Below are 15,628 nucleotides of genomic sequence, written 5' to 3'. Positions count from 1 at the left end.
TAATTGTTATCACTTTAGTTATCTTAAATTTTTAATGATGTCACCCTATCAATTGGCATTACTTCTTTTCAGTAGTTTTATGATTTATGTTCATTACCATTTATCATATAATTTAGAAATTCATCTTGCCGCCACATTATATTGACTGAGAGATATCAAAGCTGCTCACTTTCATCTTCTTCAAACGGTGTGTATATATTTTTTTTGTTTGTATATTTTTCTTCATTTTTAGTATATCTCATTTGTTCAGTATAAATTCTTTAAAAAAAAAAAATGTTTAAACAGAACGATAAAAAGCTAAATACTACAGTTTATCACAGTTGCATTAGATATGGAAAGGTTCTGAGAAAGATTATGAACTACCCCGATTCAAGCCAGTCCCCTGGAGGTTGGTTGTCCCCTTTCCTTGTCCTTATCTTATCTTATTCTCTTGTTTGTCGGATGAGTGCGGTTGATATGTCGTCGGTCGCTCTCTGGTTTCATCTGCAGCAACATGCCAATCTGTGTTCGGTAGGGCAGTTGCTTCTTCATCACTGCTCAGCGGGATGACTCTCTGTGAGAGAAACTGATCAAGAAGTCTGTTTCCTATTCAGGGGTCACACAAAAAACTTGCCAGCAACTGAGATACATATTGAGTGAAGCCAGCTTGTTGTTATTCCTTGTAGTAGATCAGGAAGAGTACTTCGTAATGCACCTCAAAATGTAAATATTTTACAAAATATTACAGAAATTTGGAAAAGTGCCATTACTACTCTGTTAAATTTAAAACAAATAAAGAAATCAAGTAAGAGGTAAGTTTGTGCCTTATTTTCTGATAGTTCCAGATTATACCTACATGAAAAAATTATATAAAATTAATGTGTAGAGGAGAGTTATTATATTTAAAATCTGTTATAAAACTTATACACAATTTTTTTCTTCTTTCAATATTGCCATTCCTCATGATTCAAATTTGTTATACATAATTAAGAATGATCTCTGTAAATTCATAAAAAGAATTTATTATAAACATATCTGTCAAGAAATGTTATTACTAGCCAGTACTATGTTTGATAATTGTACAGCCAAAATAAAATTTCTAGTTATACTTCTGTGTTCAGATTTTTTCCTTTCTTTTTTTTTACAATATTTTTCACTTTTGTTGCTAAAATAATGAAAGTACCAATAATTGAATACAAAATTATACTATTGATGTGAACTAATTCCTTTCCGTTTTATTACTGAACTGAGTGGTATTATAATGATTTTGTAGTACTTGTAGTTATAATTATTTTATTTAGGTAGAATAGCATTTAGAAAACAATAAGTATTATTAACTTACGTTTAGTTATTAATAAAGAAATAGATTTAAACTTAAGATGAATTTCAATTGTAGAAAGCTATCACTTACTTAAGATGAATTTCAATTGTAGAAAACCATCACTTGCCAGGTTAAATGAGTGAAAGTCAATCAAAAGATGGATCCAGAGATGGCTGATGAATGAATGCTTTCCCTTTCATTGAAGTTTATATTCGAACATTTCGTAGCACTAAAAGACATCTGATTGATACTCACTGTGCTTGTGTATTTCTTTAAAGATAAATTATTATGATTGTAAAATAATGTTTTCTCTACTTTTTTACTCAAATGTACGTGTTAAGATTCATAGACCAAAAATTTTATGAATTTTACAAATGGTATGTATGTGAATCAGGACTGATACAATCATGTAGGCAAACTAGGTGACCATCTACAGATTCTGCTAGGGAAGCAGAATTGGGAAGGAGAAGAATGACAGATTTATAAGATCTGTACATTTATGAAGAAAGTAGTGTAAATTAAAAATTACTTATTGATTTATTATTAAGAAATTAATGATTTTTAATCTGTTTTATGTATATAAATATTTATGTGTGACAAACAGCTATAACAGATATCTGTATATTTATATATAAACTGATATAACACACACACACACACATACATATATATACACACACAAACAGAGAGAGAGAGAGAGAGAGAGAGAGAGAGAGAGAGAGAGAATTACTTTATGGAAATTAATCTTTTTGAGATTCATATTATTCCTCTGTACTGTTAAATTATATTTAAATTCTATTAAATGAACTGCCTACTAAAAAATATTGAGATAGACATATCTCAGTAAATTAATACCCTAATTTTTCATCAAATATTTTCACAGGATCCTGCACCCTCAGTCATGATTGAAATAATTCTGTTATTGCATAATAAAAATACTAAAATAATGAACATTTTGCATTAATTTACATTAGTGCTATTATCTGCTGCAGTTTTTATAAGACCATCTCCCTGAAACACTGTCTAATTTTTTTATCAGATTGATATTTTGTTTGTATTTATATATGTAATATTTTTCTACATATATAATATCAAAGAATTATATAATGAAATAAACACCATAAAACATATAGCAGCTGAAAATGAATATTAAACTACTACATTTATTAAAAAAATATAATAACAAAGTAACTACCCTATAACCACATAAGACACAAAAGAATGAAAAAATATTCATAAGTATTTATATACTAATAATATTGAAAACATTATTGAAACTTAAATAAATATTTAAATCACCATACAGACTTAATAATAATCACATAATGAAATATTTAAAAAAACAAAAATAATAATAAAATAAACAATCTATGTGGAATTTATAAAATTAAATGTAATGATTGTGATCGTATTTATATAATAAAAACAAACAGATACTTTAAAACCAGATTTCTTGAACATTACAGAAATTATAAAAATAATAAATTGGTTTATATAATATCCACTTACCAACTATTGTGAATATTAATTTTCCAAGCGCCTTCAGATTATTCCTCCATCATCAGGGATTATTGATTAATTTTAAATTTTATAGTTGTGCATAAATGTTTTTATAAGTAAGAATTAAAATGAAGATAAAAATTAAAATTATTATGTTCATAACAATTGATTGTCAAATGTTAAAATAAGTCATGCGTTAAAACAAAATGTCTTGTCAGTAAGATGTTCACTACTGTTATGAATTATTAATTGAATCAGTTAGCCAACCTAATAATTATTAATATTGTATAATTTACTTGTATAGAATATCATTATAAAATCTGATTTGTTCATTTATTAGTTCATTATTATTCAGATATATATGAAATTTCCCTAATATGCTCGTTTTATGAAAATTATTACTGTATTCCAGTATTGCAATAAATTCATTTGGGTGTAATTATGTTCATTCTTTATAATGTATTTAACAAAGTTAGATCGTTCTTTATTATTTTTATTTATGCAACTGATGTGTTCTTTAATTCTAATTGAGAATGAACGATTTGTTATATGTATATATATATTTTAGATCACAATTCATATAATTTCAAATGTATATAATTTAGATCTAGAAAAACAAGGAGTATATCATCTTAAATGTGAAAATTGTGATATTAACCCAAATTTAGAAATATTAGAAATTAATAAGGATACATAAAATTAAATATTTTAGAAAAATATTATGTATATAAATACAAACAAAATTACAGTTTGATAAAAAATAAGACAGTGTTGAGTGAGACGATCTTATAAAAACTGCAGCAGATAGCAGCACTTGGAATAAATTAATATGCAATTCTCATTATTTTAGTATTTTGTTTATTCAATAACAGAATTATTTCAATCATGACTGAGGATGCAGTATCCTGTGAAATTACTTGATGAAAAATTAAAGTAAGATATGTCTTATCTCAATATTCTGTACTAGGTGGTTCATTTAATAGAATATAAATATAATTTTATATATATACACCAGGTGGCTGAAAAGTAACATAGACCACCCTCTAACCTTTTTTTACAATTGAGGTAACTGCATGTGGTTTGTAGCATTTTTACTTGTACGGAGGGGCTACTTCAATGAACGTATACTTCACTCTTTGTTATTTTTGAGCAGTGAGAGGCAAATCAAATATATCAAATAGGACCAGTAGTCATTTGATATGCCATTATAAAGAATATGATTGTACAAGAAAAATTATGTAATGAAAAGTAAATTCTGATCGCCCAATTCAAAATGGTAGCCAACAGTATCTTTGTTTCAGATAGTTAAAACTATGGTTGTATGCTCCCCTTTAATTTTTTTGTTATTTGAGATATCCCGATTCTCTCTCTGAAATCTTCTTCAATAAGGAAGGCTAACTCGGTAAGTCACAGTTTGGAGTATTTGACCTTCAGGGCTTAAAAATTTTAAATGGGAAATATTGTCATGTGATACCTTTTTTAGAGGTCTTTGCGAGACAAGCAAAACAGTATCAAAAAAAATAAATCTTGAAGTAAAATCAACACAACAAAATAAAAAACAAACACAAGTTTCTGAAATTTCATTTCAATTCGAAATAAATTGACAAAAATGTAGTAAAAGGTTGTTACAATATTAAATTGAATTAAATAAATAACAATTTTTAATAATTGTATTTTATTAAATGCTGTCTGTATTAATATGTTTTTTCTTACAAGATTCTTTCTTAGTAGTTTCACTGATTATGAGAATGGAATTCATTGTTTGAAAAATAGTGACTTTTATCTCAAAAATATAGAAATTATCCTAGTCACCTTTTTAATAAGTTTTCATTTTTATACTTAAAGTGATCACCTCAAGGGAAAAAAATAAGATTAATAAGATATGATAATCTCTAGAATAAGGAGGTTTACTTTTGATATAAAAGAGATTTTCTAATTCTAAACTAAATATGGATACTTTGTGTAACATTTTCCAGATTTATTACAAAAATTATGTTCTGCTTATTCAGAATATTTTATTGTAAGTGTAATAATTTTATATACCTAATAAGTTGTAATAACTTTCATTTCATTTGTGTGATTTTTTTATTACAGGTTTAAAATATTAAATTTGTTTTTATAAAAATTATAATTGATCTGTGTAATGTAATATATTTCTTTTAAGGTTTCTTGCGACAAAAAGATATGGAACAAGCTTTAATACTGGAAGATAAGATGGCATTACAGTTACGATTAGTTGCTGTTGCTGCAGGAGCTGCTGGTGTTCAGGTGCCTGAACCACCATCATACTGTCATCTTGTTACCGAAGAGACCGACACAAGTAAAACTTGGAAAGAAGTGCTTAGTGCTTTACGAGTAAGTTTTCAACAAAAAATAAATTTATGATTTTTTTTATATACAAAAAACTACAATATCCATTAGATTTTCATCATATATTTTCTAATGGATGTTATATAAGGGATTCTTTATGGTTTATTTGCCAAACCAAGATGCAAGACAGCAGTCACATAATGTATAAATAGTTTATAATTATTTTTTCTTATTTCCATTAATATTAATAAATTTGTCATAAATTTATATAAAAAGTAAAAGAAACTAATGTATTTGGCCTTTATAAAGATGTATATAAAACATTCTGGAAATTATTGCAAAATATTTATCATTTACCAAAACTCAGTAGTCATTTTAACAGCAGGATGTTGTCGTATACTTTTACAGAGGTTCAAATACACATTTTTATGTTCAGTAATGAAATATAAAATATATGTTTTAATTGCATTTATTATAATTTTTTTTTGTCATTGTAAACACCACGTAAATGAAGTAATGTAAATTAATTTACACAGATTTATAATTTTGTTGATTTCTTATTGCATGTTTAAAATGTTTATTTTTTTTTATAAAAATTAATCTGGATAATGTATTATATTTTTTTTATTCTAGGTTTAGAATGTTTAATAAAAACGATAAGAGTAGTGTCCACTGTTCCTTAAAACAATAGATGTTTGTCATGTTTTCTTTCATTCCTTCAATGATTATTTCAGTACTTTAATTGAAATAACTGTTTAATCTGTCTGTAATAAAATATTATTTTATGTCTGCAGAGAACAAAACTATTTTTTCTAATTATTAAATCTCTGTCTGAACATTTTAGTCACCTTAATTAGCTGCAGTTGTTTTAATATCCATTCCAATTTTATTTCTTAATACCTTGAGCTAAGTTAATTATTAAAAGATGCTGGACAGTGTATATCAGGTCACATGTTTAATTTAATTTGTGTAGACTTAAGTTTTTGTAATTATCATTCATTTTATTGTATTGATTAAAATTATTCATCTGCATTTTGAGTTATAATTCACAGAAGAACGTTAACTAAAAGGACATATAATGCATATTCTTTAGTTTTACAAATATTTTTATTAGAAAAGATTATTTGCACATTTATCAAAGTGAATCCTCAAATTGTAATTTGTAGTTTCCATTTATTTAGACAGTAATTGTGATTTAAGTAAATAATTTCGTTCAGTAGCGTCATTTGGTTTGACAGCTAGACTAACAATCTGAGATAAAACATGATTGTCTTTGTTTAAATGTGACATTTACTATCTTAATTCTCCTGTATTTCTCATTAATTCAGGATAAATTAGTATTAAAATACGAATGTATAAGTACCGATATATGACACAGATGTTAAATATCAGTGTTAAATTCTCTTTTTGTACCGGCTTGTGCATAATTTTTTATTATTTTATAACTGTTATAATTCATCACCTGTGATTTCACAACTTAAACTTCATGTTTTATTTAAAATATGTTACATAGACAAAATTTTAAGTCTAGATATTTTTATTTTACATAGTTAAAAGGTCAAAAGATATTTCCTGAATCAAAGGTACTATCTCTTGGATAAATGTAAGTGAATGTAGTGTGTAGTATAATGATAATGATAAAACAAATATAGCCGTGTTATAGTAAAAATATACTTGTAATGTAAAGGTAATAATTTCAGAGTATCTGTTATTAAATGGGAGTGCCCGTGATAATTATTAACCATCTGCTGATATCATTAGTTTAATTTTAATTGAATTTTCTAATTTTTCATCTTCAATAATCTATTATTAAAATTATAGCTAGACAATAATTAATATCACTCTAATTACAATAAAGTATCACTTTTTTATTTTACCAGTAAAAATAGACAAGATTCTTTATTTTGATACACTACAATTTTTTGAATTATATAATTAAAGTGTCTTTAACTGAATGGATGAAGTGTACTTGATGCATTGTTTTACAAGAGAAAGAGCAACATTCATTGCCTTTCCAATAATTGTCTTGGTCATTATTATGCCTGTGACACGTGTAAAATATCTGAGATATAACAGGCACTGATCAGTGTTTTCTGAAATTAATGACATTCATTACAGGGCTAGCCTTCGCAATATACAGAATAAAGGTATTATTTATAAAGCTGAATATCACCTGCAATTCAGTGGACCTAAAATGGAATTAATCGGTGTTGCTGGTATACAACTGATGAAAAAGGCAATGGAAAACTACAAACATTATGACTGTGGCATTCAACACCGACTCTTGGAGAATTATAATGTTTCTTTAGTGTGTAATGTTTATTTAAACTTTTTTTGAACAAGAGACTAAATGAAAGAAATATTTTAATCTATATGTACACATATATTTCATTCAAATCTTTGTTTATTGTATATCATGGTTAGAAAATGATATATCTAACGAATGGTGGAAATAACTAAAATCATGTTGTATAGTTTATAGAATAAGATATTATTATACTCCTCAAAATAATTTTTTAAATATTACTCCCTGATATCCATTATGCAAGATATTTTTACTCTGCTGTATTGTATTTGCTCTCAGGGTTTCTGTTGTGTTAGCCACAAACAAATGTAAACCATGGAAACATATGATGGGTGAAATTAAAGTAAAATAAAAGAGGTGTGATGTGGATGTACAGATATTGAAGTATTAAAAGATAAAAAATAGAAAAGTATGTTTTTAATATTCATTAAATAATAATTACTGAGGAAACTTGGGATATTTGATTGAAGGAGAGATTGTGAAAATCTCAGAAATCCTAAATTTAATTTAGGATAAGTATCTTAAATTAATATATTTTTTATATTAATTATAATTAGTGAATTGTTAATTTTTACAGAAAGTGAATCAGTTGGCAAGTTCTCTTTATGCATCAGGAACAAACTTATCACGAAGTGTAAGCTCAGTTGGAGAACATCAGAGTGAAGCGTATGTATCACCTACACTTCCTAAAAGAGCAGAAACTTTTGGTGGTTTTGATAATGCTAATAAAGAACAAGGACCTCTGAACAAAAGTAATCATTATTTTTATATTAAAAAGATTCTTAAATTTTGTTATAAAATGTTTATTATAGTTTATATCTATTGAGGAATCATGTTTTGTTTAAAGTAACAAAATTGAGAAGTTCAGGCATCAGTTTGATTTCTGATTTGTATTGAGCACTTTTCGGCTATTCCATCATTTATATATTTCATTATCTTCAGTCGAAATCCTCATACAAGATTTTCCAGCTTTGGAGTTTTTTTTTATCCTCTGTGCAATAAGAATAAAAAGACACTGAAATTTATATGAGTGTTAAAAGTTTAATTCTTGTTGTGTATATATATTCAACCTTTTTTTTTTTTGTTGAAATTTTACTTTTATCTGTTGCGCTATTTCTTAAAAATAATGAGCCAATTTTAATGAACCCTTTATACTTAATTATCAAGAGTAATTGGTTACATACCTTTTGAATATCTGGTGGTGGCAACTCTTGTTAATCATTACAGTTTCTACTATTTTTTTCTTTAAAACATTTGGTAGCTATAAAATTTAGAGCGCATGTGCTATACAATCCTCCAACTTTGATTTTATCATACTTGACATAGCAGACATATGCTTAATATTTGATATTTAAAATCTGATAGGGAAAAAGAAAAATTAAGTTTATTACAACTTTTGGCTAAAGTGGTTTTTTGAAATCTTTGACTGGGCCTCTCACCTTTTTTTTTCTTTTTTTGTGAGTAATTTTTTTATTGTTTTGCATTATATAAAATAGTTTACATAGAAAATGTTAAAAGACATTATTTTTAACAAGGTAATCAACAATATTTTGTCTAAAACATTTTTTTTAAATTTTGAACTAGGCTCTGCCCCTCTTGTGACAAAAAGATCTGCTGACCAAATCATTAAATGCAAGAAGTATCTTAGTAATACTAGACTTTTGGAGCTATCTTCATCTTCGCCTTTTTGCATAGTATTTATTAACATAAGTACTACATAAGTTATAATAATTATTATTTGAAAGAACTGAAGATTGAGATACTTTTGAATGTACAATTCTAAAATTAAATTAAGGTAAAATTGTTTCTTACATTCATTGTTTTTGGTAGTTACCATTAATATTAAATTAATGGATATCAATTTTAATATCTTTCAGTAATTATAATAGACTTTAATTACATTATTAATAATAGTATTGATTATAATTTGTCTTTATACTACTTATAAAGACACAAGGTTTGTTTGTTTGTTCAGGTTAATCTCAGAAACTATTTAACCCATATTCTAATTTTTCTTTTGTAGATTTATTAAAGAAGCAGCATCAGCAACAGCTTCAACAATTACAACAACTTCAGCAGCAACAATTACTGCAGTTGCAACAACAGTATCAACAACAACATAGCAGAGAGCCATCGATTAGCTGCAGTCCAGTAAGCACACCTGATTCTACATTGCCAAATAAACCAAAGCCATCAGTGGTTAGTATTTTTAATTTTTATTATTTAGTAAAGTTAAATATATGATTGTTAGTATTAAATTTTTTTATTATCTTCAGTCATTTGACAGGTTTGATGCAGCTCTCCAAGATTCCCTATCTAGTGCTAGTCATTTCATTTCAGTATACCCCTTACATCCTACATCTGTAACAATTTGTTTTACATATTCAAAACGTTGCCTGCCTACACAATTTTTTTCTTCTACCTTTCCCTCCAATATTAAAGCGACTATTCCAGGATGCTTTAATGTATGGCCTATAAGTCTGTTTCTTCTCTAAGCTATATTTTTCCAAATGCTTCTTTCTTCATCTATTGCCGCAACACCTCTTCATTTGTCACTTTATCCACCCATCTGATTTTTAACATTCTCCTATAGCACCACATTTCAAAAGCTTCTAATCTTTTCTTCTCAGATACTCCGATTGTCCAAGTTTCACTTCCATATAAAGCGACACTCCAAACATATACTTTCAAAAATCTTTTCCTGACATTTAAATTAATTTTTGATGTAAACAAATTATATTTCTTACTGAAGGCTCGTTTCGCTTGTGCTGTTCGGCATTTTATATCGCTCCTGCTTCTTCCATCTTTAGTAATTCTACTTCCCAAATAACAAAATTCTTCTACCTCCATAATCTGTTCTCCTCCTATTTTCACAGTCAGTGGTCCATCTTTGTTATTTCTACTACATTTCATTACTTTTGATTTGTTCTTGTTTATTTTCATGAGATAGTTCTTGCGTAGGACTTCATCTATGCCGTTCATTGTTTCTTCTAAATCCTTTTTATTCTCAGCTAGAATTACTGTATTAGCAAATTTTTTTTAAAATGCTGAATTTTATTTCAGTCTACGATATCGAATGCCTTTTCTAGGTCTATAAATGCCAAGTATGTTGGTTTGAATTTCTTTAATCTTCTTTCTACTATTAATCTAAGGCCTAAAATTGCTTCCCTTGTCGCTATACTTTTCCTGAAATCAAATTGGTCTTCTCCTAACACTTCTTCCACTCTCCTCTCAATTCTTCTGTATAGAATTCTAGTTAAGATTTTTGATGCATGACTAGTTAAACTAATTGTTCTGTATTCTTCACATTTATCTGCTCCTACTTTCTTTGGTATCATGACCATAACACTTTTCTTGAAGTCTGACGGAACTTCCCCTTTTTCTAAAATATTACACACCAGTTTGTATAATCTATCAATCGCTTCCTCACCTATACTGCGCAGTAATTCTGCAGGTATTCTGTCTATTCCAGGAGCCTTTCTGCCGTTCAAATCTTTTAATGCTCTCTTAAATTCAGATCTCAGTATTGTTTCTCCTATTTCATCCTCTTCAACTTCCTCTTCTTCCTCTATAACACCATTTTCTAATTCATTTCCTCCGTATAATTCTTCAATATATTCCATCCACCTATCAACTTTACCTTTCGTATTATAAATCGGTGTACCATCTTTGTTTAACACATTATTGGATTTTAATTTATGACATTTATTACATATAATATCCTAATCCACAGAAAAAAATTACTAGAATCTTAAAATTATTTAAAACATATTCAATATCATTGCATAATTACTTGCTCAAACTAGTCAGTTGTAGGATATGCAAACATTTTATACAAGTATATTTACCTTGCTAAATAGAAATTACTCCATTAAAATTTTACATGTGTGGGGACACACATCTATGTAAGGAGGAATTGATAGTTTTTTTAGTCTTAACCATGTATTAAAAAAAAATGTTGAAATTAAGGCTTTATGATTATTAGTTTTTATTTTACTCTGTTGCATTTTATTGATGGAAATCATGGAAAATAGTTGAATAAAAAATAAGAAAACTGTTTTTATAAAGTGATGTTTTAACTCTCATTCCTGTATAGTTCCTAATAAGCTGAATAGTCTCAAAACTTAAATTTTTTCTTGTTTGGGGAAAATATGAAAAATATTTTTTATTTCCTTAAACAACAGTTTAAAAAAAATTGCATATATTATTGTAAATAAATACCACTAATGTTACTGTTACTATTTATTCTAATAGGAAACTACTTGAATTTTTATACCCTATTAAAACTAAATTTAAATATTATTTATTTATAAGCTTCAAACAAAGTTTGATTTTACCAACTTGAAGTATGAAATCAGTGTCGTTATTACATAAAAGAACATTTGCTGTTTCAAAATAGTTGAAGTGATATTAATCACCTTTTCCACTCTAGAAAATAGCATTGTATGTCACATATAGTGTAACAAATGTATTCATTTAGCTACAAAGCTTATGGCACAATTTAGTTAACTGCAGCTTCAGGTCTGTAATAAATGCTATGATGCTGAATGACATAAATAGTTTATAAAATTTTGAAAAAATTAGAAACAGATGATTTGTAATTATTCTAAAAATACTTATAAAAAGTGGAAGCATTATTTATAGTTGCTAAAAATCAATTGCAAATGTACGAGGGTTATTTTTTTTCAAGGTCCAATCGGTCGCGAAATAAAAACCCACACATAAATCAGATGAATCTTTGCGCATATGTGTTGTGCAGCATCATGTCTCTAGTATGGCCTTCAATCACACCGCATCACTTCGTTTAGTTCTGAACACGCAGCTAGCACGTAAACATGTCTACAACAATAGCATCTCCAGCCAAGTGTGAAGTGCGGTAATTCAATTTTTTCAGGCTGAGGGCTGTAATGCAGCTGAAATTCATCGAAAAATAAGTAATGTGTACAGTGAAACTTCAATGAGTGACAGCAAAGTACGATAATGGTGCAGGAACTTTAAAGCAGGACGTACAGATGTTCATGATGCAGGCGGTCAGGGAAGGAAGCGAGTGTCAACCGATGATCTCGTTGAGCGAGTGGATGAGGCAATTTGAGAAAATCGTCGGTTCACAATTTCTGTATTGAGTGATTCATTTCCTGAAATTTCAAGGTCAGCTCTCTACACCATTGTGAGTGAGAGACTTCAGTACCGCAAACTGTGTGCAAGATGGGTTCCCAAGATGCTGTCTGACCATCACAAAACAATGAGAATGGATGCCTCCCTAACATTTCTCCAGCGCTACCACAATGAAGGAGAAGATTGTTTGAACAAAATTGTCACAGGGTCCATTTCAAAATTGAAGAAACAAAAGAACAATCCAAACAGTGGATGCATTCTCATTCTCCCAGTAAACCAAAGAAGTTCAAGCAAACCTTCTCCAATAGAAAGTGTACGGCTACTGTGTTCTGGGACCGGAATGGAGTTCTCTTGATGGAATTCATAGAACGTGGCACGACCATCACTGCAGCCTCATACTGCGTGACTCTTCAACGTCTACGAAGGGCATTTCAGAATAAGCGGAGAGGAATTTTGTCATCAGGCATTGTCTTTCTCCATGACAATGCTTGGTCACACACTGCAGCTGTAACAAAGAAGCTCCTGCAGCATTTTCGTTGGGAAGCGTTTGATCACCCACCATACAGCCCGGACTTGGCTCCATACGAATTTCCACCTCTTTGCTCACATGAACGCTGCTAGGATGTCCTCCTAGCAGCGTTTCAAAATGTTGTCACATTTTGGCCAGACATCGAGCTGCAGACCTAGCGTAGAAACATGGTTGAAAACACAGGCTCCATTCTATGACAAGGATATTGGAAAGTTGGTACCACTCTATGACAAATGTCTAAATCGGAGTGGCAACTATGTAGAGAAATAGCGTAACTATCTAAGTACTTGTTACAAATAAAAAATTTTTTATTTTCACTGTGGTTTTAATATCATGTCCGATATCGGACCTTGAAAAAAAAATAACCCTCGTACATTAGCCATAGCACCATTGAATGTGTTAAGAGCACAGTATTTGATTTCTAAGTGAAGAAGCTAGTGAATGAAAGAACATTTAAACTAGGAATTTAAATTATTTTTATTGATCTCTATAATTATATATTAAATTCAGAAAAAAACTGCTGAAATGTTAGACACATATTTTCAGAAGGTAATGGTCATAAGAGTTCTACGAATTAATCTAGTGAGATTACAAAAAGGTTATGGAATTAAAGAATTAACTTAAAAGTCTTGCAAAGATCAATACATATTGGATCAATTACTTTAATTACTACACTTCTAGATGTAAAGGATTTTTGCTGGTGTCCCCAATGGCCCCCAGTCACTATTTTGAATTTTTGTGCAACTTCTGTGAGAAAAAAGTACCCAAATAGTTTCATAAGCAGTCACCACATCACTGACTTCAGTGAATAAGCAACTGCCCCACCAACTTTTTGAAGGTGATAGCATGGGACCACAAGCAGAACCAGGACAACAGTTGAAACAATTTTACTGGTACTGACCCAAGGTAGGAAAGTTGAAGGGTGTGAAAAGAGGTTGAGGAAGGACATGATCAGAAAAGTAACTCCATAGAGATAATTACTACTCAAGTCAGGTAGACAGTAGAAGGTTTAGTATGTGGGAAAATGATTTGGTATGAATTAGTAAATTAAAATTTGTTATTTTATCAATGATTGAACAAATTAAAATTAAATTAAATGTTATAAATAAATCTGTTTTTTACAAATACACATATGGTTTGCAGGATTGGAGTGTACCACCTGATCTGCCAGCTTTGTTATCTTTAGGACGTGAACAACAGTTGGCTGCCATGCAACTTTCACACCATGTCTATACACTTACATGCATTATATCACAACAAATGACATCAATTGAGAGGTAAATCTAATTTACTATTAAAAAAAAAGAGTGTAATAGAATGAGTAACGATACCAATTGTTTCTTTTTAAAAAACAACTTTTCAAGTTCTTTGTTATTATTTTGCTAAATTGAGAGCAATGATTATAGGTATGTTAAAAATATCAGTTGAAACAAGGAGGATCCAATGGTTGATGGTGTCCTAAAATTTTAAGTAAAAAGCAATATATCACGGGGAAACAGAAGAAAAAGAAATAAATTTCTTACTGTGCATTGGTTTTTTAAAGTTCTACATCTTTTGAATTGAACAATATTTTTGTATGGAATTTTTCGTATTCCATTTGATTTTCAAATTTTGGATTTTTTGCACCAGTTGTGATTAAAACTGGAATGCAAGTTGTAGAACTTTAGCCAGAAACCATAAAAATTACAATTTTTTTTTGTTTTTAGGTTTTTATTAAATTCTTTAAATGGCTTATATGCCTAACAAACTAGGTTTTTTCAGTTAATGGATTGTTTAAAGATGGTTGCCAATAAAGCATGAAATTTTTATTTGTTATAATTGATGTAGCTGTTATTGATGTGATTTATTGTTATAAATTATTTAATAGCTAATCAGTTGTTATTGCTTGTAAAATCAATTTGCAGGTGTTGAATTTTTAAATGTAGTACTTGTTATGACTCTTCTTGTATCTGCCTGAATCATAAGATTCAGTTTTCTTCCAAAAATCACCATAGTCTGCATCATTCTTAGCATTCATTAAGATGATTACATTCTTTTCAGGCACATCAATTAGTAAAGTAGTATCTGATTTTATATTTACTTGTTTCATGGTTTGACCAAGCTCAATAATTATGATCGATCAGAACAGTTAGCACCCACCTGTCATCATCTTCAGATATCCTGTTCATCAACCAGCATTGTTTTTTCAGTCACTTGTACTTTCTTACTCCTGAGAAAACTATTGAAATCATTATTCTTTCAAGTATGTCATCCAGGTATAAGTTCATATACATAATCCTAACTCCAAATATTTTCCTTAGGATTTTCATTTCTTGTACACTTTAGCAATTTGTTTCTGTCATGTGCATATGCATACACCTCATAAAATCCTGGCTCACCATAAAGCCTCTGGCTTTATCTTAAAAATATATACTTAAGAATATCTAGGTAAAAGTAGTTTTCAGTTATAATTTGTCATTTATTTCTTTTAATTGGTTGCTGTAATCTTACAGTAACCGAATAGAAGAGAAGCAAATGTATTTGAAATATTGAATGCTTTCACGTCACATTCTTCCATCTAAAATTAGGT

At 28.8% G+C, this 15,628-nt stretch overlaps 1 protein-coding gene across 1 annotated transcript in view; it reads left to right on the top strand.

The window, feature by feature from the left end:
• The window catches only part of cyst (rho guanine nucleotide exchange factor 18 cysts), a 414,221-nt gene that overhangs the window by 386,753 nt on the left and 11,840 nt on the right, over positions 1-15,628 (top strand). The window contains exons 25-28 of the mRNA XM_075360791.1: positions 4,965-5,155; positions 7,993-8,167; positions 9,439-9,614; positions 14,203-14,336. Coding sequence (XP_075216906.1) covers positions 4,965-5,155; positions 7,993-8,167; positions 9,439-9,614; positions 14,203-14,336 — 676 coding nt within the window. The remainder of the gene's footprint in view (positions 1-4,964; positions 5,156-7,992; positions 8,168-9,438; positions 9,615-14,202; positions 14,337-15,628) is intronic.

Source organism: Lycorma delicatula, chromosome 3 (assembly GCF_047948215.1).
Source record: "Lycorma delicatula isolate Av1 chromosome 3, ASM4794821v1, whole genome shotgun sequence".
Taxonomy (NCBI): Eukaryota; Metazoa; Arthropoda; class Insecta; order Hemiptera; family Fulgoridae; genus Lycorma; species Lycorma delicatula.
This window is presented reverse-complemented; position numbering and strand designations above follow the sequence as displayed.